Genomic DNA, 25,494 nt, shown 5'->3' with positions numbered 1-25,494 from the left:
CCCAGTGGCTTTGTGATTCATCTAACACCGACTGAATTGCATTCTAACACTACTACAATTGCAGTTCAGTTAACAAACACACTTCACATGTCATTATATCCTGGACAAAATGAGTTAGGAATATTGGTGTTTTCAGAAGTGATATTTTATTAATGTGTCAATGAACAAATAGGTCATTATTCAGAATTTATTTTTTTTATATATCCCTAATTATTTTTGGCCAGTATATTAACTGTGACAGTGCTGGCCCGGTGTTCTGCAGCAACTGAGGTCAGTTGTTTGAGGTTAGTTGCTGCTTCTGACCACGTACCCAAAGGCTGCATCTCACTTGATAACTTTTGGACACTTTCTTCATCCAATGGATTTCATTCATTTTGCATAGACAGTGCGACGTCTGAGCATCAGCACTAGATAGTAGCTGAAATACTTTCTTATTGCTGTCATTGAAGTGGCTGCCATTTGTTGAGGACATCTCCTCTCGAAGTGACACCATGGCAACTATCAGATAGACGCTGGATCGTTTATCCCGCATGCTTAAAAAATACAATGACAACTAATTTGAGTCATGCCAGCAGAAAATGTAATTATGCCTCATACGTTTGCGATCTGAATCCTTTAGTGGCCTTTCGTATTTGGCTGTAATGTATTCTATTTTAATTGTAGTGCACATTCAATGTCGTCGATTTCCATGGTGCAAGAAGTCAAAGGATGGAGCAAAACAAAAATTTTCCAATCTTCCACAGTTGATATCCAATTAAGAAAGCAATTGTCCAGATATCTGTTCCGTTTTTCACGAACATGACAATTTCGAGAACAATCTGTTAGCATGTATTATCAAGAATGACATTCCTCCCCAGACAATGGTTCAACATGCATAGGTCGATCAGTTGTGTGGATCACAGAAGAGTTTAATTCAACCAGAACTACATCTGTCTGTATTAAGATGTAGCAATACTAGACACACATTTGTTCGATTGGGCATGTTAGTATTATCAGTAAATATAGCAGATGTTTTTGAAAAGAGAAAACGTTAAGGATATTTCCATTATGCAGATGTGCTTATACGTTTTTATGTATATATTTAAAGAGAACACAAACATCTACCAATAAATGATGGATAGCTGGGTGTAGTCTACAGCTTGTTGGTATCAAAAGGCAAGTCTCTGACAAATGAAATTACAATCCATATATCTAAAACTAATGAAGACATATGCATTCATAACTTTGAACAAAGAGAGCAATCAAGTTATGAAAAAGGGTCCTGTGCTATTTTAAGATGTTAAAATGTCTACTTATTGCTTCATGAACAATACGATTGACTTTGTGCAAGAGAGTACACGTGCAACGGTTATCTCCAAAGGACTTTAATTACAAAACTAAGTGGTGCCTTTGCTCTCTGGGAATTTGTTCATGACACTAGGTTTATACTTACGAAAAGAGCAGTGTATTGCTGAAGACTGAAATCCACAGCAGTGTGTTTCTGTTGTAAGCTCATGGAAGTTCAAGAATTTGAAGGGTTGTGTCCAGGCTTGAATATTTGAGATGAGGTTGAGATGTTTGACAGTGTTTGCAATAGTTTCTCACTGGCATGATTCCATGACAGTTACTCCTAACGACATGTAGCACCATCGAATATATAGTCATGAAATGTATAGTCATGAAATATATAGTCATGAAATATATAGTCATGAAATATATAGTCATGAAATGTATAGTCATGAAATATATAGTCATGAAATGTATAGTCATGAAATGTATAGTCATGAAATGTATAGTCATGAAATGTATAGTCATGAAATGTATAGTCATGAAATGTATAGTCATGAAATATATAGTCATGAAATGTATAGTCATGAAATGTATAGTCATGAAATGTATAGTCATGAAATATATAGTCATGAAATGTATAGTCATGAAATGTATAGTCATGAAATGTATAGTCATGAAATATATAGTCATGAAATATATAGTCAGCCTTATGTCAGTCAGAGCAATCTTTCAATACGGTTGATAAACAAGCATGCACCACCTTCTATTAAAGTATGCAAATGCTAAAGCTTTTGTCCTTAAGTTCAGTTTTTAAAAAATACCGATATTATTGTGAATGGTAGTGAAAAGGACACTATTGGTTATGTAGCTGAAGTTAAATATTCTTTTTTCATCTTTAAGAAAAAAAAGGTATGTTTTTTTCATTAAAATATGTTCTATATGTCCAGTTTATGTGAATCAAAATACATTTTTAAAGTAAAATTCAGTCCGCTATTTAAAGTTGCTGAGATTCCAAATATGAGATAAATGAATTTCGGCTATACTATAAATAGTTGAGGGTTCACACAATTCTGCTCACATGATAAGTTGCCAGTTTAGGATCCAAGAGAACATGCTCATTCCTCAAATAAAGGACAAGGTATGATAGAGGCCCTTATTGGTCCACAACATGTCATGATTGTCAAAATTTTACAGTTACCTCCAATTGCATTTTTATGTTTTAGTGTTGTTAGTTTTCCTCTTTGAAGACCTCAAAGTTAACATGTTTTACAGTATCTTCTAAAAACCTACATTTTCTGATTTTCAGAGTGATACAAAAGTGTGACTAAAAGCGCGACCCATCCCAATTTTTTCATTACATATGAAGGGAGTAAATTAGAATGCAAACCTAAACAATTGTGGTGGGTCACGCTTTTGCGCACATCAAAATCTTTAAAAAAGTACATTTTTTCGGTTTATGGGGTTTTGCCCCATACAGCATCACAAAAAATAAACATTGACATAAAATAACATCTTAAAAACAATCCATCACATTTACACATCTGTGTCATGATACATTATAGATTGAATGGTTTTGTGCTCTAAAATACACATATCAAACATCTTTATTAAAATTTTCAATATGATAAGGCACTCGCAAGGCTGATTTATGAGAGGTAAACATTGGGTTTTGGTTGCTGGTCACTGCTGAAAAAGTACGGAAGTAAACACATCTAAAACTAGGAGCCGATAAATTCCGGAAAACCAGAATTATAAAAGTGTTGACCATTTATTAAAACGAAATGTGACCAATCACAGTTAATATTCAAAACACTAAATGTTGTGACCCAATGATAATTATTACTTAATTAATAACAAAATATACAGAAAATACACACTCGTAAGCCTTGAGGAAAAGAAAGTTTCACAGAAACTTTCTGTCACAATCATAGCAATAAGAACATAATGACATGACATGTAATAATATGAGTAATATGCAAACTTCTTGCAAAATTACAATGACAAAATGCAGTTATATACATACAGCATCATCAAGTCATCATACATTTATACCCTGTAAAGTGCATCAGCACAAACATTGTCTTTGCCTTTAATGTGTTTCATCACAAGATTGAACCCTTGCAAGGTCAAACTCCACCTCTTAAGTCTCTGATTCTTGTTCTTCATTTTGTGAAGAAAAATCAAGGGATTTTGATCAGTAAAAACTTCAATTGGCAAAGTGGTGGTACCAAGGTACACTTCAAAATGTTGTAAAGCTAACAAAAGACCTAATGTCTCTTTCTTAATGGTAGAATAATTTCTTTGGTGCTTGTCAACTTTCTTTGAAAAATAACAAACTGGATGTTCAATCCCTGAATCATCCTCTTGAATGAGGACAGCACCTGCACCAACATCACTTGCATAAATTTGCAACTTAAATGCCTTCTCAAACTTTGGTGCCTGCAATACTGGAGAATTCATGAGTATGGCTTTGACTTTTTCAAATGCAGCCTGACAACTTCTATTCCACTGAAATTTTACCTTTTTCCCCAAGAGGTTGGTAAGTGGAAATAGAACATCTGAGAAGTTTTGACAAAACTTTCTGTCATAGCCAGCCATACCCAATAATCTCATGAGTTCCCTCTTAGACTGAGGTACCGGAAAATGTACAATTGCCTCAGCTTTAGCATGAACTGGTTGTACCTGGCCATGCCCTACAACATGCCCTAAAAATTCCACTTGTGCCTTACCGAATTCACACTTGCCGAGATTCTTGCCTGAGACAGTCTTTCGAAGAATGCACGAGTCCTTTTCAGATGGTCATCCCACGCCATGTGGTAATCAATGACACCATCCATGTAGGCCTGATGTGACACTGTTGATGAGTCTCTGGAACGTCGCTGGAGCATTCCTCTTTCGAAGAATGCATGAGTCCTTTTCAGATGGTCATCTAACTCCATGACATAATCAAGGCCTGATGTGACACTGTTGACGAGTCTCTGGAACGTCGCTGGAGCATTCTTCAGACCAAACGTCATCACCTTGTATTGATACAGTCCATCTGGTGTTGCCAAGGCCGATATTGTCTTTGCACGGTCTGTAAGTGGAATCTGCCAGAAGCCCTTCAGTAAGTCAAACTTACTACTTGGCTTGACCAATCCACCTCCACTCTTCAGCACAAGAACACATGGTGAACACGGACTGTCACTGGGTTCAATAATGTCATTGTCCAGGATATATTTCACCACTTTCCGCAGAGTTTCACGTTTCACTGGATTCATCCAATAAGGGTGTTGTTTTACAGGCACAGCATCACTTACATCTATATCATGACTAACAACATCAGTTCGACCAGGCACATCAGGAAATAAGTGAAAGAACTCATAAATAAATTCTGACATTTGAATTTTCTGCTCAGGGGATAAATGTGATAGTTTCTCATCAAGGTGAGCTAACACATAAGAATTTTTCAACTTCGGTGAAACATTATCACTAAGATCATCAAACTTCACCTTGCTAACACAATCATCAATGTTGTCAACATTTTCACAATTTGTCACTAGGGAGAGTGTGGCAATACACTTGACATGTTTGGTTTCTAACCTATCATGATATTTCTTAATCATGTTGCCATGATACAATCTCTTTTGTTTACGACGACCGGGCGTCAGGACAACACAGTCTGTGTCGCTACCCTTTTTGTCAACAACTTATGGATCTTGATATCTTGCTCTCAGTGGCTGACCAGGTATGGGAAGAAAAAACTAACACTTTCTCACCACAAGTGAAATTTCTCTCTTTTGACTTTTTGTCATAGTTTAGCTTCACTTTATCTTGTGAAACTTTCAAGTTTCTTCTGGCCAACTCACTTGCCTTTAATAGCCTGTCCCTGAACTGACTCTCTGACAGCAAACAACAACAAATGCACACCCTCATCCCATTCTCTGTCTCAAAACAATAAGTCTTGATCATATTCTTGACAGTCTGATGAAACCTCTCTAAAGCTCTGTGTAACTCTGGATGATAAGCACCAGACTTAACTTGCTTAATACCGAACTGGTACATAGCTTCTTGAAACACCTTAGACATAAAATTTGAGCCCTGATCAGACTGAACAACATCTGGCAAACCAACTAAGGTGAAAAACTTGATCAAAGCCTTGACGATCACAGGAGCAAAAATCCTACGAAGCGGATTTGCATCAGGAAATCTGGTAGAAGCACACATGATAGTGAGTAAATACTGATTAGGTAGTGTAACATGCAGACACCAAATGACCTGGCTTCTTACAATATGCACAAACAGGATCAGAACCACTGGTAGTCTCAGGCTTAGACTGAAAGTACGTGACTGCTTGCCACTAGAATTTGAACCTGTTCTAACACCACTGTAACCTGCATGTCCTGATGTCTTACCCGTGGAAAAGCCCTTTTGGCCAGAACACTTTGTATTACCCAGAGACTTAAAAGAACTCACAGCAAAACTAACTTGGTTTCCGCAACACGGAAACCTGATGGAAACTGGACTGAAACTTAAGTTTCCACTTAGAATCCAGTGAGTTTCCGTTTGTTTACGCGGAGTTTCCGCAATAACGGAAACTTACTGTTACCCACTTTCTAAAGGTTTCCGCACGGTATCCGTTACCCACTTTCCAGAAAGTCTCAGTTAACTTCGAGAATCCATCAGGTTTCCGTTGAGTTTCAGTTACCAAGATTCCATCAGGTTTCCGTTGAATTTCAGTTACCAAAATTTCATCAAGTTTCCGCAGAGTTTCAGTTACAAACTGACATACATAGTTTCCGCAGAGTTTCTGTTGCCAGAAAACTTTCCACAGCATTTCATTTACTCGGGTTCACAGGGGACAATTATGTGTCATTGTGTGTGGTTACTAAGTAACAGATCAATATGTATAACAAAAATATTTCCAAGAACATGCCATAGCGAACATTCACTTGACAGTCATCCCCACACTGACAGAGACAAACACACCCAAGTCAGTAACTACAATTGCTAACCATATAATAACACAGAGCTTGCAAAACAATACAATGGTAAAATGTAATAAAGAACTTTCAAAATAAATAAAAGTGTATTTAAAATAAATACAGGTCTATTTGAAAATAAACAAAAATTAAGATTTAATAAAATTTAAATAAAATTAGAATATTTTGCCAAAGATCAAAACTATTAAAGTTTTACAATGAGGATAAATTAAATTGAATTGTTGAAATATGTTCATGTGATCGATTAGCTATTTAATAGCCCACTCAGGGGCATCGTTGGGCGGATATCCCTCTGTCATTCTGGTTTGGGTGCCTCATCCTGGTCTTCATGATGGCCTCGGGTGGTGGCTTTGAAAATTGTGGATGAGTCCTGTGCAGACTTGTACGTCCAGACTTTACTGGATTCCCAGGTAAATGGGATCGAGAGCAATAAATTGGCATCTTCTTCATCACTCACAACTGGTGAAGTCATTTCCAAGGTGAGCATTGTTCAAACCTTTTCCTTCAATCCGGTCGATCCATCAATGGTTTCTGGGCTTTTTATACGCTGTGCACGTTTCTGAAAATGTATATTACACAAAAATCTATCAAACCTTAATGCCAAGAAGGATTGCAAATTATTAAAAGGAAGTTTCTTACTTGAATAATCACCCCCAACACAAATTATGCAGTTCACTCTTATCCTATTTTCTTATGGACACACAATCTGTTGCTCTGAAGTGACATGTAGTTACTGAAGTGTAGTAACATGTTTATATATCATCATTAACTGACTTTTCTACTAATTATGGTTCACATTAATATTGATCGCGCAATCATCTTCATCTAATTGTGTGTATAGAGACTGTAGGGATTATGCAATAACGATGGTTCTAATAGGACAAATTGTATGGATAACAACTTCTTTATAGCATAATTGCGACGTTTCGGTACAGATTCTTGTACCGTTGTCAAGAAGGAAAGATGCATAAAATTGTGTGTGTGTGTGTGTGTGTGTGTGTGTGTGTGTGTGTGTGTGTGTGTGTAAACAATGAGATAACATAGTACAAAGAAAACACAACTGACAACCGGAGCAATGATTGGAGAAGCAGAAAGCTGGAGAAACCAGTAGTACACAAAGGATAGTGAATGGAAGCCAGACATGTACAAATAAAGAGGGTTACAATGAAGGAATTACAGTGGAGGATGAGATGTTTATACAATTGATTGGGCGTGGTAGAGGAGTGCATCGTAAGCAGATGGAGTGAAATATCCTTGGTCACGGTTGATGGTGGGCTTGTGGCGTTTGATGTGAATGGCTTCGGTGAGTTTGCGTTTGGTGAAGTCCGTTTGGTTGTTGGATAGGATTGTGATGTCAGACCACTCTTTTTGATGATTAGGGTTTTCTTTGATGTGGTCCGAGATGGCTGATTTGCTGTCCGAGTTGGTAACAGAGGTGCGATGTTCTTTGACTCGGGTTTTGATGGGTCCTGATGCCTCACCATTGTAGCTCTGTCCACAATCACAGTTTAATTTATATATAACACATTTCGGGTCGTTGTTGTTGACAGTGGGTTGTATTCTTCCGTTGACATGGAGGAGGTTGTTGAGGCTGTCATCAGACATTGTGATGAATAGGAATTGTTACATGTTATTCGAATAGATATACTTATGGATTTTATTCTTTCGTTGGCTTTTGCTGCTGTTCTGTGTGACGCTGTGTGCTTCTGTAAATAAATGTGTTAAATAAATGATTAAAGTAGTATACAACATATTCCACACCTTTTAGTTCATTTGTTAAGCAAAATTATTCATATAATCCATGCTGACTTGGTTACGTCTAAATCTGCCTATACTTACACTATTTATTAAATCATTAACTATTCCTAATGACAGGCAGGTGAGTAAACATTACCTTCACATGTTCCTACTGACCATCCGTGGTCTCCTTGCTTGTTTGACTACTATATTCATAGAGTCCTCGTCATCGGCTTTACTGAAATAAAAACAAATGGCATTTTCCTTGCACTTCATACGTTGATTCAACACAACGTCTAATTAAAAGAAAAGATCGTCAGTGGAAAGTATACATCCAAGCAAACTACAATATCACTCTGAATACATACATTGTTCTTAATGTTTACCATTTTGTAGTTAAATTACTTCCAAACAGACCAACCATCCTTAATGTTATTTCGTGCGGTGGTATGTACATCCTGTTTGCCAAAGTTACACAACCGGTAAATGTACAGCCTGACATAAAGATCCTGATAAATGAAGTTTAGTTACATTGTATGACATAACCTTGCAGCAATTACGCATTGTAAAATCAAGGGGTCAGTTCGGTTGCAATTTCACACAGGTGTAAAGTTGAGCTGATTTAGTTTATCGGCTATTTGCAAATGTTACTATTGTATTTTTCATTTTGTGAAAATGTATGTAGGGAAGTGGATTAACGAAATATTCAAAATGAAATGTCTGTGTTACCTAGTATCATAAACACTAGAATAGGCAAGGGTGATCTTTTCCAGTCGTGGCAAGATTTGTTTCAAAACAGCCTAAAAGATTAAGTCAAATACATTAAATATAACAGATATGTTATATAATTATGTTCAACACATATGTATTACATTACTGAAAAAAATACAAACAATTTGGTATCCTACGCAAAGCTAACGGTTTCTGATATGAATGTAGTGTTTGCCTCAAATAGTTGAGATATACATCTGATCTCTCAGCGAATTTGGGGATGAACAGTTTCATTTCATCCATGATCCAAAATTGAATGGAATAATGTACAAGGAAAACTTGTCATTGTAAAAGCCCATATTTTTTATCATTCTTTAAAATATTCTGAATTCCTGAAATATGTCTTCTACACCCATGGGTGTTCATTACCATTACATATGGATCTCTGTGATTCAAATCGTAATTCATCCCCCTTGTGTTCAAGTGTTTGCCGAGTTGCAAAGTTAAAAAGTCTGCCCTTTAAGCTTAAGATAAATACTTGTGAATAGTACTGAGACATTTAGTTACAAATACTGGCTTTCCGTATTCTTAACCATGTAGATCTATTGAAATGGATCATAAATTTTATCATAAGCTTTGAAAATAACACGAGCGAAAAAAAACATTCGCGAGATAAGTTTGATAATCTATCTGGATTTCTGTCCTTAACGTAATAATTCTTTAAACGTTATTTGACAACAAAAATCGTGGGTCTTACCTGACACGACCGAGGTACTCCGAGTTTCTCGCATCCATTCACTTTTCTTCTCCAAGTCGCGAATTCTTTCGTCGAGTGCTTTGAGGGAAAGTGAGGTGGCCATGGCAAAGTTTATAGGAAATATAACACGACGTAGCCATCTTATGCTTTTAACGTTTTCAAAATAATTGCTACGAAAACAAATTTGTCACAAACAAAAACATGTACTTTCATTGGTACATGAAAGTTCTATGGCAAGTCATTTGGGTGTAAACAAAACTTGTGATAAACATTGGCACATTTCTTTTTGGCCCAGTTTGAGACATGTCATGCATGCCAAATTGTTGGAAAACCAAATCTGAAAATTCCTTCTGCTCCCTTGAAACCTATACCGACTTTCAAGGAACCTTTCAGTAGAGTTGTTGTTGATTGTGTTGGTCCAGTACCTAAGACTAAGTCTGGTAATCAGTATTTACTCACAATTATGTGTGCTTCTACCAGATTTCCTGAAGCAATTCCACCTTGTAGGATTGTTGCGCCTGTGATTGTCAAGGCTTTGATTAAGTTTTTCACCTTAGTTGGTTTGCCAGATGTTGTTCAGTCTGATCAGGACTCAAATTTTATGTCTAAGATGTTTCAACTAGGTATGTACCAGTTCGGTGTTAAGCAAGTTAAGTCTGGTGCTTATCATCCAGAGCTACACGGAGCTTTAGAGAGGTTTCATCAAACTGTCAAGAATATGATCAAGACTTATTGTTTTGAGACAGAGAATGATAGGCATGAGGGTGTGCATTTGTTGTTGTTTCCTGTCAGAGAGTCAGTTCAGGAAAGTTTAGGGTATAGCCCCTTTGAACTTGTGTTTGGTCACAGTGTGCGTGGGCCACTAAAACACTTAAAAGAACAATGGCTCAATGACACACCTGAGATCAATCTCTTAGACTATGTGTCTACATTTAGGGAAAGACTATCAAAAGCAAGTGAGTTGGCCAGAAGAAACTTGAAAGTTTCGCATGAAAAAAAAATGAAGCTAAACTATGACAAAAAGTCAAAAGAGAGAAATTTCACTTGTGGTGAGAAAGTGTTAGTTTTGCTTCCCTTTCCTGGTCAGCCACTGAGAGCAAGATATCAAGATCCATAAGCTGTTGACAAAACGGTTAGCGACACAGACTATGTTGTCCTGACGCCTGGTCGTCGTAAACAAAAGAGATTGTGTTATGTGAAGATGATCAAGAAATATCATGACAGGCTAGAAACTAAACATGTCAAGTGTATTGCCACACTCTCCCCAGTTTCTGATTGTACTAAAGACAATTGTGAAAATGTTGACAACATTGATGATTGTGTTAGCAAGATGAAGTTTGATCTTAGTGATAATGTTTCACCAAAGTTGAAAAATTCTTATGTGTTAGCTCACCTTGATGAGAAACTATCACATTTATCCCCTGAGCAGTACGTTCAAATGTCAGATTAATTTCATGAGTTCTCTCACTTATTTCCTGATGTGCCTGGTCGAACTGATGTTGTTAGTCATGATATAGATGTAGGTGATGCTGTGCCTGTAAAGCAACACCCTTATCGGATAAATCCAGTGAAACGTGAAATTCTACAGCTGGAGGTGAAATACATACTTGACAATGACATTATTGAACCCAGTGACAGTCCGTGGAGTTCACCATGTGTTCGTGTGCTGAAGAGTGGATATGGTTGGCACTGCTGTGCTGACATGAAAGCTGTCAATGCACTCTCACGAACTGATTCGTATCCTATTCTGAGAGTGGACGATTGCATTGATTTCATTGGTCAAACCAAGTATATAAGTAAGTTTGACTTACTGAAGGGCTTCTGACAGATCCACTCACAGACCGTGCAAAGAAAATATCCGCATTTGCTACACCAGATGGACTGTATCAATACAAGGTGATGCCGTGGTTGCTCCAGCGATGTTCCAGAGATTCATCAACAGTGTCACATCAGGCGTTGATCGTGTTGAGGCTTACATGGATGGTGTCATTGATTACCACATGGCGTGGGATGACCATCTGAAAAGGACTCGTCCATTCTTCGAAAGACTGTCTGGGGCAAAGTTAACCATGAATCTTGACAAGTGTGAATTCGGGAAGGCACAAGTGGAATTTTTAGGGCATGTTGTAGGGCACGGTCAGGTACAACCAGTTCATGCTAAAGTTGAAACAATTGTACATTTTCCGGTACCTCAAACTAAGAGGGAACTCATGAGATTCTTGGGTATGGCTGGCTATGACAGAAAGTTTTGTCAAAACTTCTCAGATGTTCTATTTCCACTTACCAACCTCTTGGGGAAAAAGGTAAAATTTCAGTGGAATAGAAGTTGTCAGGCTGCATTTGAAAAAGTCAAAGCCATACTCATGAATTCTCCAGTATTGCAGGCACCAAAGTTTGAGAAGGCATTTAAGTTGCAAATTTATGCAAGTGATGTTGGTGCAGGTGCTGTCCTCATTCAAGAGGATGATTCAGGGATTGAACATCCAGTTTGTTATTTTTCAAAGAAAGTTGACAAGCACCAAAGAAATTATTCTACCATTAAGAAAGAGACATTAGGTCTTTTGTTAGCTTTACAACATTTTGAAGTGTACCTTGGTACCACCACTTTGCCAATTGAAGTTTTTACTGATCAAAATCCCTTGATTTTTCTTCACAAAATGAAGAACAAGAATCAGAGACTTAAGAGGTGGAGTTTGACCTTGCAAGGGTTCAATCTTGTGATGAAACACATTAAAGGCAAAGACAATGTTTGTGCTGATGCACTTTACAGGGTATAAATGTATGATGACTTGATGATGCTGTATGTATATAACTGCATTTTGTCATTGTAATTTTGCAAGAAGTTTGCATATTACTCATATTATTACATGTCATGTTATTATGTTATTATTGCTATGATTGTGACAGAAAGTTTCTGCAAAATTTTCTTTTCCAAAAGGGGGAGATTGTTACGAGTGTGTATTTTCTGTATATTTTGTTATTAATTAAGTAATAATTATTATTGTGTCACAACATTTAGTGTTTTGAATATTATGTGTGATGGGTCACATTTCGTTTTAATAAATGGTCAACACTTTTATAATTCTTGTTTTCCGGAATTTATCGGCTCCTAGTTTTCGATGTGTCTACTTCCGGGAAACTTAGTCGAGGGCATTCTACAGTGTTGACGATGTTCGTTTGTGCCAGAACTTTCGGGAAATGACTTAGTAGATATATATAAAGGCTGGTTCCCGTGTTGGGGGCGACACTCACATTCATTCATATTTGCTGGAGTTACATCTCTGCCACACTTGATCATCAAAACCCGTCAATGCCTGACTTACATTATCTGCTGTCACACCGATCGCTGTGTTGACATTCTGCATAGTTGATTACCTCTCGTACTGAGACTTCTTTGGTGAGTTTCATATATTATATTTTTGTGACTCATTGACTTAGATTTTGTCTCTCTGGAAATGTATTTGTAATCAGCATTGTTATATTGCTCTCGTTGCATATTAATACAGAATTTGAACGTAAACGACTTGTCTTTGTTCTGTTTTGCTGGTACACAGGGAATTTCTTAAATTGTTGTCACGATAAATTCTTAACCGTAACAATGTAAGTGAATAAGTAGTGAATAATTACTCTGTGAAGTGTTTTGAATACTGACTTTAACACTTGCATGGTGTTAATATGAACCTGTGATGCCAAAGAAATTTCCCCCGAAATGGGCCCCTTTGAGGTCAAGACCCAGTGTGATTTTTAGTGCAACATGATTGGTTATTGTAATAGCATTTGATGATTGAGATGTTAACTGTATATTTGCTAAAACTGGTTGTAAATGCTGACCTGTAACACTTACTAGTTAAAATGAGGCTGTGCCCAAAATGTAGCTTTACCGAAAACAGGTCCCTATGATTCTTAGTACAACATGATTGTTATCATGCTTACATGTTGTACAATGGACCCATGGATTACATTTGCAAAGAATAACTAAGTTTGGGGGGACACAATTGGCAAGTAATTGAATTAGCAATGGTTTGCAACCCTAATTGGGCCCCTTGAGGTTAAAACATTATGATTGACATTCACATGTTTTTCAATATGACTACCTGTCGTAAAACTACTGTAATTTGTATGTAAATAAAATGACAGTTGTAAATAAGTCATTATGGCACATTGATATTTCAGTCTCCTTGTTATTTTTCATGGGAACTGATAAAACCCATTTGGGCCCCTCTGCAGTGAAATTACACCTCAGATGATATAAAATCTAGCATATTTATGCAAAGCTAACTTGTCTCTAAACAAATAACATGGTTTCAGCCAATACAGTTAGTGGGCCAAAAACCACCCTTATCATACCTTGTCCTTTGGAAATTGTTTTTAAAACGACAGCAAGGAAAATATAATGCTATCATATTTTCCCTATTGTTTGTTCTGGTTTTTGTACGTTCCGATAAATCTTGATACAGAATATCCTTTGTGCGTGTAGTGTTACACAACCGCAGCTCTGTTTGCTGATTATGGGAGCTGAATCATATCAGTTCTCATCATCATCTCTTTTAATTTAGTAACTAGCTGTCATTTTAATCCTATATATATTAAGCTAACTATTACCTCTTCTAGTTGGAGTATAATGAAAGATAGACACTTTTCTTCCCATACAGCTATTTCAATCATTTGAAAACAAAGGGGGAAAACTCCAATTTTCTCGTTTTCTGTGTGCTGGAGTGGCAGAAATCCAAGCTCAAACGTCATGTCATATTTTTTTTCAATTTTAATTTTCATCATTTACTGTTTTGTACACTTCAGTTATCTGTTTTTCAATGTTTTATATCATTTTATATCATGGACTTATTTTGAGATAGAAAAAATACTATTTGTCATAGTGTTTGCTCCCCAAAAGCCACATACCATCAACATCCAAGGTAGGTATATTTTATTTACATAAAAATTGTAAATGATATAAACACAAAGCCATTTCTGTAAAATCTTCTTGAAGTTCGGTGAATGTTTCCACTAATTAATCACATCCGTACAAGGACACACGGATGAACCGAATCTGTTACCCCATGGTAAACTCTGTACCAACGCCAGATACAGTTTGAAACAAATATTGTATCCCGACTTGGACAATACCATGGCAAAGACTCATTTATATGCACGAAAACGTTTGATATGAAATATCCCGTTTTAACGCATTTCATTTTTTGAAAAAAATTGACTAAATGAAATCCGTAACTACAATTGGGATTCATAGTGTTTTTTTAGAAAACCCCTTAGACGCAGTCAAAAAAGATAAGACTGCATGTCAAAATGCAACTGTGGCGTGAGACATCCTTCTCCAATGATATATTTGACTTTTCATTGGCTTTTGTTTCTTCAATAATAATGCTAATAATCAACGGAAACCAACATCTCATATGTGGTAATATGACAACAAATTTGCATGACTTGTAAATGCAGTTCAAGGATACAGTTTTTATTGTACTGCTGTATCTTGTGTAAGAAACGATGATAAAACAGACATGTAACTAGTTCCGACATAGAAAGCACTGGCTGGACATGTAACTTATAGTTGTATTGTGTGCCAGTGGGTGTGTGAGGGTCAACTCTGAACGTTGAATTAGGTAGATCACCCGTATTCCCTGCATTGTTATCCACTGTGATACCTTGAAACTACATTGAAAAGACTTTATATACATGCCATACACTATGTCCCCTGTCTTAACACGTTTGCTGTTCTGAGTGTGTAATACATCAAGTATAACTGTCCATACTCTCCATGGGGAAAATGCTTGTGGCTGATTGCGATACATATGCGTCTAGAATATTGTGCAGTCGTGTACTTATGATATATTGGGGACGTTACTGGCACATATACCGGTATATTTACATCATCTGACATGATGGACACTGTCTTGGTGTTGCCAGTTCTCCGCTTTTCACTGCAGGCATTTGTTATCATACAGTTGTTATCATACAGTTGTTATCATACAGTTGTTATCATACACTCCACAGATGCAGGAGTACAATAACCGGATGACATGGCTTTGTTGTTTCCTCGTGTCCTGTAAGTGTCGTCCAACACTCTGATGTCAATAACCTCTTTCAAAATCAACCACGTATTCCAAAGGTTCGTTGTTAATATAACGTCGATATTGCTTCACGAACAGCTCGGCTCTCTGCAACATGACAACGACACACCCAGATGACTTAATCAACATATGCTGCCAGTGAACATAGGCGATAAACGTCACTCTCAGACTTTCTAAATACTTTAAACTTTATGAATAGCACATTATCAATAATATCACACTGTAACACTTAGAGTATAGTGCATTAATAGTTTAATATGGAAAGAAAGCTTGAATTCGAGGTAAAGTATGCACCATACAAGCAAGAATGTCAGGGACAGTTGGTCGCTCAACATTGTTTGTGTTCCTGTGTGTCTACAGAAATGTACTGTATCAAATGTGATGAATATACTGCTAAAGGATAACATACGTCACGGAGGTACCCAGGGTACAGAATGATGCCACCGGAGATATGGGGTGTGATTATGACCCCTGGCTCGCTCCACAGGGGACTACTGGCAGGCAGCGGCTCGGGGTTGTGGACATCCAGTGCAGCGTACTGTAACCACTTGTTCCTAGGGATGGGTAGAGTCACCAGAATAACGGTAAGGACTTTCTGACATGGCTAAGCGAATATAGACAAAGGAGGGACCGTTGATGTTTAATTGTATCATTGGATACGTTAAATACATAGAACGGTGTCGTACTCACGCGTGTTTGCGATTCCCGAGCTTCACAAGGTTAAATCGTGGGTGTAGCAGATATGGCTACAAGTGTACATAGCTAGATATACTAGTATATGATAAGACACGTTTTCATTTTTTCAGGTCAGAACTATTTGACGTTTTGACTGTATCCCACATGAAAGACACATCAAGGTTCTCACCTGAGTGCTTTCAGGATGCTCTCTTCATCCGTCACATCACCCCGGCCAACATTGATGAAGGTGGTCTTCTACAAGAGTAGAATGGTCTGGCATCAGGTGAGCAGACTACCACGAGTACATGAGCCAGTATATATTGAACAATAGTTAACACTAGCGGTTCGCGCTCATACATACTTAACCCAACTGACACAGCTGAGTATGAAGCGTATTTGAAGTTGCATGAAGGGCGGCAGTACTAAGACCAACACCAAGACCCAATATGGCATTATGGTTTCTGTTTAGATAGACCGTTGGAACTATTTCTCGATAAAGCTAACACGCTTTCCCAGCCGAATCGGCCTGCCTCACGAACACAACTTACTCCTATTTCCTGCCTGGAAAGAACCATGTGAAGAGTGTCTCGCCATTGAAGACAATTCTGATACTGTCATTGGAGGAATCTGCTACGTTTGTGGACCCATTGTAAATGTTGCACTCGTTGAAACTGTGTATTTCCTATGTACAGTTGTCTAACTCTGAACACAATGGTGCACACTTGTTCACGATAGTCGATGCCGACACACTCACTCTGATCAGTTTTCTGTTAAAGGGGGCAATGGGGTTGCTTAGTGGTTAAAGCGTTCACGCGTCCCGTAGAAGACCCGGTTTCATTTCCCCACATGGGTACAACGTGTGAAGCTCATTTCATGTGTCCCCAGCCGTGATATTGCTCGAATAGTGCTAAAAGCAGGGGAAAACTAAATTCAGTAACTCGGTTTTAGTAAAGCATACAGTCACTAATCTGCTCTGGAGATGACGCGATCCCATTTGTATGCCACTCTAGCCTTGGATGATCTGCAAGATTCCCGTCTATTGCACTTTCGTCTTCAGACCGCTTACGGTTTGTCCAATAGTTCTGGACTAGTGCAACTGATACAACGAACTAGTCTATCCATGACACGCTCGTGCACGAGATGTGATTTGTGAGTTGTGACACACTCTTGATGAACCACTCTCCACAGCCTGCATGCCAGTTTAGTTTTCATAGCCAGCTCTCACAATTTTCACCAAGGTTCGGATTTAGCATATGTACCACCTATGACAGTACTCCATACACAACGAATTACATGTACTTAATTTGATGAGTGTCACGTCAGTTAATAAATTCAAAACGACAAATGGATGACCAAAATTCAAGGCCTAAAGACAAACAGTTGAACGCGAAAAGAAGGTCACAAAATATGTATTATTAAGAAGTCCATTTTTGCATCTGTACCTTGTTTTTGCAGTAAGAGAATGCATCTCCCGACAACAAGCCTCGTGTGTGTTCAGTCGACGGTAGTATGTTGACAATATATTCACATTCAGATAGGATTTCATGTAATGAACTCACTGTCCTGTGAAAGAAAACCAAATTATTTCGTAATTATTTCGTTATTATTTAATATATAACAAGAATATATGGATGCCATAAAAGTATGTCTGGCTTAGTGTTTATAGTATGCTAAACATGAAAACAACAGTCAGTCCACACTGCCAAACGTGATATCTAGATATATACCTGTATTCGTCAACATACGGGGACTTCTGATCTTCCGGTACTTCAGTCCGGGTCATGCCCCACACCTTCATCCCAAAGAACTTGCACGTTCTGGCAGCTGACATAAACATACAGAATGGAACAATGTTTGATATTGGTGTACACACCAAGGATGATTATACTAGTGCCAATATGATTAACACATACCAACCTTCACGTCCAATATAGCCCAGACCTAGTATCCCAACTGATGTCAGGGACAGAGGCTTGGAATTAATGCTTTCCCTGAATGGCAATGTGAAACGAGCATTAGTTTTGCAGGCATGTCGAACCAAATACACCATGTGCCACTGTTTTCATGTGCAGTAAGCTTATATGTTCATGTTCATGTGTGTAATGCTAACTGGACTTTCCGTTTCAATCATTTCTTAAAAAAATCTCCCTGTCTACATCATGTTATATTTTATGAGGTGGTTGAGTTATTCAGAAATTAAAGCGTCCGCTGGGGTTTGATGTCACCCATTTGTATATTGTGCTAAGCCCATTTTCCTGTACATGGTCGTTATATTGCTGGAATATTGCTGGGATGTTGCTGGGATATTGCTAAAGGTACATTATACAGATGTGAAATAAACATCAGGTTTGTCACATATGTGCGAGATGTATTGAGATTATAGTGGTTGCACATTTTGAATGCCCCAGAAACATACAGAACGAAAGCAAGATGCAGTTCAGGGTGCCAACCGGTAGACAGGACTGTGGCAAGATACTGGAACTGTTGTCAGTTGTTAGGAACATACCTCTCATACACCGCCCTCTTCTGCTGGTCATACCATTTGTAGTGACCTTTGTTTGTGGTCAGGATCTGGCAGATGATGTGCTCGGCCAGTGGCTTAGCGAATGTCTCTCCGTTGCGAGTGACAATAATCTTTTCGTTCACCTAAATGATTCAAACACTCTTATTAATGAATCCGTGTGGGTACACATACCATTGAAATTACGTAGATGAGTTTTATAGGCACTGTCCTCGTCCTCGACGCAGCTTAAAACCGAATAAACTTCACAGAAACAGTAAAACTGAAGATGGACCTACTTTGACCTATGTTCTCTGAATGGGTGGGGGTTAGCCCAGAGGTTCAAGATTTTGCGCGTGAGGCCGAAGGCCTAGGTTCGATTGGCCACATGGATACAATGCGGGACGCCCATTTCTGGTGTCCCCGTCATGGTGTTGCGGGAATAATGAAGCGGCATAAAATCATGCCCACTCACTCCTAGCATCTTTTGGAAGTGTATTGTATCATCATGATGGCAATAAGGTAATATTTTCGTGAACTTTGTTTTCTTGGGAAAATATGTTAGATGGGTGGGTAAATATCAGCGATGCCTCTAGAAGTGCAATCCCTTTAGAAGGGAGCGGTTTCACGGGTTGATAGTAAATTCCTTTGGACAAGAAATACTCTAACTGTACCAATTTTGTATGGATTAATTAATCTGTAAGAATTTGTTCCACTTTTTAGACCAACCTCTGGGTTGTACAAATTGCACCCCCCCCCCCCCCCCGCCCGCAAAAAAACCCCCCAACAAACAAGCAAAAAAAGAAAGACAAAAACAAAACAAACAAACAAAAAAACAACAACAGCAAACAAACAACCAAAAAAACCCCCAAAGAAAAAGAACGAAAAAAAAAAAAGAAAAAAAAAAAGGAAAAAAATACGTAGACGGTGAATCTGTTGCGAAAATGTTGTGCTTTCAAACATGTATAACTCATACACAAATACACTTCTGTGCATGGAACTTATACCAGTTTAGAAGAAGGTAATGCCTCTACAACCAAGTGGACACCTTGAGATAACGGTGTGAGCGAGGTGGTGACGACGTAGCTCGACCCCGACGTCGCGTTTCCTGGTTAACATACCAGTCTCTTTCAGCCTGTTCCGTACAGTTTGACCTGATATCCGATAAAGTCCAGGTACACCGGCTGTTGTGTTCTCACCTATAGCAGTACGATCACGCAACTGTAGTACCCGGATGTACCGATCTCGGGCTACGGTGGTAAGTCGAGCTCTGCCTGTACGGTGACGGCCATTTGGTTTACTGTTTGGTTGCAACGAGCAGCAAGCCACGATTTCTTGTTGAAACTAACATTCAGACACCTGACAAGAGAAGATTGGTAATCCCCAGCTTGGATTCTTTCAATGGCGATGTTCAGTGTCGCAGAGTCAAGACGTGACTTAGTGATTTGACCTTGAAACTCCTTCGAAACTTAAGGAATGTCAGTTTCTGAAAGTAATCTGGATTTTTATTTCCAGACAGACACAATTTCAAACGTCATTTTGGGGGTATGGTACATGCAGTGGTTCTTTTTGGGATACGTCTGTTTGAACAGCTGTACTATCGACGAAAAGACACAACAGACTTAGAGGACTTTGAGGACAGACCACACCCTGTTGCAATGTCAATCCTGAGGCATAAAGTCCACGGTGCGATCCACTGGTCTCTAAAGCCATACCGTCCTGAATGACAGCTAACAGGGATCTCTGATGTGCACGTATTCCGCCCATCATCCCTTCCCACCGAATCATCTGCAAAGGTATCAGACAGACAACCGTGGGTTGGCGGACGTGAATTCGCTACGACCTTTGAAAGCGGATAGGTCGTATGGTGGGGAGACGTGATCGTATCTCGTAAGCTGTTAATGCATTGCGTGCATACGCTGAGGTGTTGTAATGGTCTAGGCATTTGTCACTAGGTCTGGAAATCGGGCTGTAGACTGGAGATTCCATCTGTTCTGCATTGGTGTTGTGACGTGTTGACGTTCTGCACATGGGCATTTGTGTTCGTCTTTGATAGGCGTATTAACAGATTTGAGGAAGAAAGATGACACATTTTATGGATGTGCAACTTCTTTCGCTCTGTGAAGGTGACCTTTCGACATAGACGCTATGAAGCAAGGGATAACGAAACGTTGCCGTCACAGAATAAAATAAGTTGCATGTCCATAAAAATATTGTCACCATTCTTATTTCTATTCTGATAGCGTGTATAAATAGCGCTGAAATGGCGAAGGCACGTGACTTGAAGTTGACGCAGATCTTCTCCAGTGCAACAACACACCACCCTCAAGAAATTGCTAGTGCTGTTGTGAGGGTTTTGAAATACTGAGCTTCGCAAACGTATAAACGTGTTGTACGTTCCCAGCTTGTGACCACTGACCTTACGAATCGTAGAACATACATATTTGTTCAGTACAGTTTACAAATTACTGTGATACGCAATACTTTACGTGCGCATTATGTTTCAATATATATCATAATTTGATTTTTATATGTGAAAACACACACACACACACACACACACACACACGCACCTTTACCTTCTCATTTGATAAAATCTTCAGTATCTTGTCCACACCTGCAAATACGGAAAATTCCGTAGTGTCATGCTTCAGAGCCACAACCAGACAGACTGACACGTTATTGGTAATATCTTAATTATGTTTTTGACATGTCATCCAGAGATGACGTTTGAAGACGTATTGGAGCTAAATTGCTTAATTGTACGTAGGAAGCATTATAAATACAAAACACACAGGGTACGTTTGGGGCATTATGTCGATTACCTGCTGCCACAGACTGGATCCACTTCAGGTTGGGACATCTTGGAATGATATCTGTCAGGTGTCTCGGGGCCCCAAAAATGATCTCGACCTGAGAGAACGACTCCACCTCCTCTTCCGTAGGAGGATCTACAACCAGCACATACATAGAGTCCACGGCCGCGTCCCTCGAAGCGATCGCAGCGCTACGACAGTCGTAGGTCTGTGTTTAATTATATAAGAATTGGAGGTACGACAGTCGTAAGGCTGTCTTTACATATGGGAGTTACGTCAGTCGTGAGTCTGTGTTTAAGTATGGGAGTTACGACAGTCGTAAGTCTGTGTTTAAGTATGGGAGTTACGACTGTCGTATCTCTACGATCGCTTTGAGAGACTTGGTCCAGGTTACTGAAGAACAGATACCACACTACCATCATTCGAGGTTTTCATTTAAAATGTTCACGAATGACTTTAATATGGTTTGTGCACATTACAATAAAAATATTTACATATACTTTTTAGTGTCGAATTTAAGTTCGTTCTTGGAAAAAATGGTTCAATCAATATATATGTATTAATCAAAACAGTCGAATACTTTCCGACTTCGTAAATGCCTACAAAACGGAGGAGACACAGTAAAGATAAGGGTTAGAATCGGTCTTGAGAAGCCTATGCTCGTCATGAGATGGAACTGAAGAGATCTGGTGGTCAGGCTAGCTGACATGGTTGATGCATGACATCTTATCCATATTGTGTAGAGTGATGCGCATGCTGTTGACCTCAGATTGTCTGGTCCAGCCTCGATTGTTTACAAACCGCCTCCACATAACTGAAATATTGCTAAGTGTGGTGTTGAGCAACAATCAAACTAAATAGGAAACGAACTGTACTCACCATACTAGTCCAATGCGTCTTAAATGAGTACAACTTTATGTAGGAGATTTAAAATAGGTGAAATATCTCTTACTTGAGAACACCTGAATATCAGCATCAGGCAGTTCTTGTTTAATGACGTCCACTATTTCGGCGTTGTTATACACGGCAACCTTTGGCGGGAACATGTCGTCTGGAACTGTAGCAGATACAATGGTACACTTCGTCTGGAATATTACCTACAGCAAATATATCATGGTGCACATGCATTCAACGTCATGCAATGTATCATTGTTTATTTGGATCATTGTTCATTCTCATCGCCTACCTACACAGGCTGCTGACAATATGGCGCAGGTGTGTTGTGAATATGATGAACATTTGAGGACGCATACTAATGGATTTTCGCTTTAAATGAAGTGAAATTGCTGGCAATCCAATGCGTGACCGGTACACGGCGATACGTGACCGACGTATCACACACACAGTATGGGGAACGGGGATAAGCTTATTTCCGGTACTGGATTCTGGTAACAAACGCATATTCAAGAACCACTTGTGGTTCCAAATTGCTTCACCGCCAAAAATGGCTTTACTAGACCGGACCAAATATATAACCATGCGTGGCTGTCTGAGCTGTTGACAGTTGGAATAGTTTCAACTTGATAATTTGGGGATGATTAGACTGGAAAGGATTATCGGTTCCTGTCAACTGACAGCCATGAAATCATTCGAAAATGTACAAAACGTTGTTTGTTACAGGAAGTACTAGGGTCTCGCGATGTGTCGTGACCTACTTAGGTCTATTAGGTTTGATCGTTATGAAAAAAATGGCGACAGACGACGCCGCGGCGACTCGTCGAAAAAGAGAGCTTGTTTCAACTGATCTTGCTTTGCCGGATGGGTCTCATCATGTAGCTCTTAGGGACTATCACCACACTAGTGTTTGTCATGCTTCAACAGATACTCAACCAAAGTGCGCATTGTGCCAAAATATGCACGTACAAGAAAGGTGCCTCACTTTTTTTCAGGATAGGCTCTGTTTCCATTGAACTATAGTATTCTGAAGTGCGGTTATTTTGCAAGTACGTCAAATTGACATTCGTGTAAGATGCAACTACAACAGCATCAGCTTGCTTTTAATCAGAGACCATATACTGGATTCAAGAAATTTATTGTCTCTGCTTTGATGTAAAGGATCGTATGAGGTAATTGTCCACACACAAGCCAAACTCAAGAGAGGTAACTGTATTTAACGACCCTAGCCGTACTTGCACCGCTGAAGGGCAATCATCAAAGACCATTAAGTGTCACTATTTTACGAGGGTTTCTATTCTCTGATCCACAACCGTCTAATGCTGAAGTATGATCAGCTGTGCCAGTAGTCAGGTGAGGAGTTTAGTTTTGTGCCGCACTCAGCAATATTCCAGCTATACAGAGGCGGTCTGTAAATACTCGAGCCTGTACCAGACAATCCAGTGATCTCCCCAAATGGGAACCGATCACATGCGTCAACTACGTCAGCGAGACTGACGACCCGAGCCGGTTAGTCGCCTTTTACGACATACATAGTCAGCTTTTATGGCAAGCATGGGTTGCTGAAGACCTACTCTATCCCGAATCCTCACGGGTCGACAGAAATTATAAAGAGATATTACAACATGTGGCACGCTTTCTTCAAATCCGAAAGCTGCAGAAACGCATCTTGAGTTGTGTTGAGTGAGTGAGTTAAGTTTATGTCTTGAGTTGATATATGTTTCAGCACTATTATGGATTTAGAACATTTGTCACTCAAGATCGTCACTTTTTGGATGTCATGCCAGAAGAAAATCGAATTGTCACTGTTGTGTCTTTTGTTACCTTCTTACTTAAAAAGAAGTAATCAGATTTACTACCTAAAACGACTCGTGTGGATACATTTGATATGAAAAGTTGCAAGAACGTTATCCGGGTTTTATCGCTACAAGACAGGTACTGACATAAATAAAACGATTGGAAGTACACCCAACACCTGTCATCTGCATACCGTCCTTATAAAAGCTCAGACATACGTGTGCTTACCTGGAAAGACGGATTCATCCACTGCCTTGTAAGTATTCAGTACACACCTGGTGAGCAGTTTCATGTGTAGAACAATGCCTTAAAAGTGATCACCAACCTTTGACGTGTGTCACTTTGTCCCTCGTGGTGACCTACACCTGAACTTGGAGTGTCTGTGTTAGCGCCTGCTTTAGTGTGTGAAGTGCCTGCTAAACGGTGTGAAGCGCTTGTGGCACGGTGTTGAGGTGGTACGCTCGGAACGTGTGACAGCTGACAGTCGCGGCTATGTACGAATATGAGCGACCATCAGATAACTGATAACACGTCACGGATATAGTATTGTTGAAACATGATTCTGACCTGCTTGGAGCTATAAAGTCCAGACGTGACACATCACAGCAACATAGCAAGACAAGTTGTTGACAAGTCAGTTGATGATGTCACAGTGCTCGATATGTTGAGCAGACGACACTAGTTGAGCCAGCATTCTGAGACAAGCAATTCGCCGTGCAGCTTAATGATTTTAAGGACGGGACACCCATTTTGTTCTGGGGATGGGCGGGATCAGTTTAGCACACATATAACAGGGGTGAGGGTGTGCATTTTACACCAAGTAATGTTACTTTTATGCTTAAAAATCACAGAGAAGGGAGGGGAGTAGATGGGGCACTGATGTTGTACATGGCATACATGGGGAGAGGGGTCACTTTCTTTGTACATAATTTTTTGGGGAAGGTGGGGCGGGGCACTCTCACTGTACTTGCTTCTCTATAGAGATGATCCACAGTAAAAGTTAATTTCAAGATGGCATATTTACTCCTGCTATCGTCGGCGTCTCATTGTGAGACTGTGACCGAATGGACAATGCGAAATCCTCGTCACGGCAGTCACCCATGGGTTGCCTCACAAGGCACGTGATTTGTGTGAAACTTCCTCAGCTGGTGTACTTGTTAAATGTATAGAATTCAATGTCAGCTAGCACTAAAATTATGTATCACATGTCCAATGGCACGCGATTAAATGGTTCCATGAATACTAGCGGGAACATCTGTGGCAAATAATG

General features: G+C 39.1%; 1 protein-coding gene across 3 annotated transcripts; it reads right to left on the bottom strand.

Moving 5' to 3' along the window:
• Positions 1-14,363: 14,363 nt before the first annotated feature.
• LOC137297874 (glyoxylate/hydroxypyruvate reductase B-like) lies at positions 14,364-24,728 on the bottom strand. 3 transcript variants are annotated; one of them, XM_067829844.1, is made up of 11 exons: positions 24,453-24,728; positions 22,486-22,590; positions 21,543-21,668; positions 21,297-21,334; positions 18,724-18,863; positions 18,135-18,208; positions 17,945-18,041; positions 17,660-17,780; positions 16,405-16,472; positions 15,949-16,093; positions 14,364-15,626 (listed from the first exon to the last, which is right to left on the bottom strand). In XM_067829844.1, the coding sequence occupies exons 1-11, from the start codon at positions 24,514-24,516 to the stop codon at positions 15,540-15,542; spliced, it is 1,065 nt and encodes a 354-aa protein (XP_067685945.1). In that variant the 5' UTR covers positions 24,517-24,728; the 3' UTR covers positions 14,364-15,539. The 3 variants fall into 3 exon arrangements, with proteins under 3 accessions (XP_067685945.1, XP_067685946.1, XP_067685947.1); XM_067829845.1 differs by having other exon boundaries at positions 21,291-21,334; positions 24,550-24,722; XM_067829846.1 differs by having other exon boundaries at positions 24,550-24,722.
• Between the last annotated feature and the right edge of the window lie 766 nt (positions 24,729-25,494).

Source organism: Haliotis asinina, chromosome 10, assembly GCF_037392515.1.
Source record: "Haliotis asinina isolate JCU_RB_2024 chromosome 10, JCU_Hal_asi_v2, whole genome shotgun sequence".
NCBI lineage: Eukaryota > Metazoa > Mollusca > Gastropoda > Lepetellida > Haliotidae > Haliotis > Haliotis asinina.
Note: the sequence above shows the minus strand (reverse complement) of the source record. Positions and strands in the feature narration are given on the sequence as shown.

Bases quoted from the DNA above. Each gene is read 5' to 3' on its own strand.
- LOC137297874 (XM_067829844.1), bottom strand. From the start codon at position 24,516: ATGAAACTGCTCACCAGGTGTGTACTGAATACTTACAAGGCAGTGGAT. The intron at 21,669-22,485 runs GTAAGAGATATT...TGCTGGTTGTAG, and splicing joins TGATATTCAGGTGTTCTCAA to ATCCTCCTACGGAAGAGGAG. The intron at 16,094-16,404 runs GTGAGAACCTTG...ACCCATCCCTAG, and splicing joins AGCATCCTGAAAGCACTCAG to GAACAAGTGGTTACAGTACG.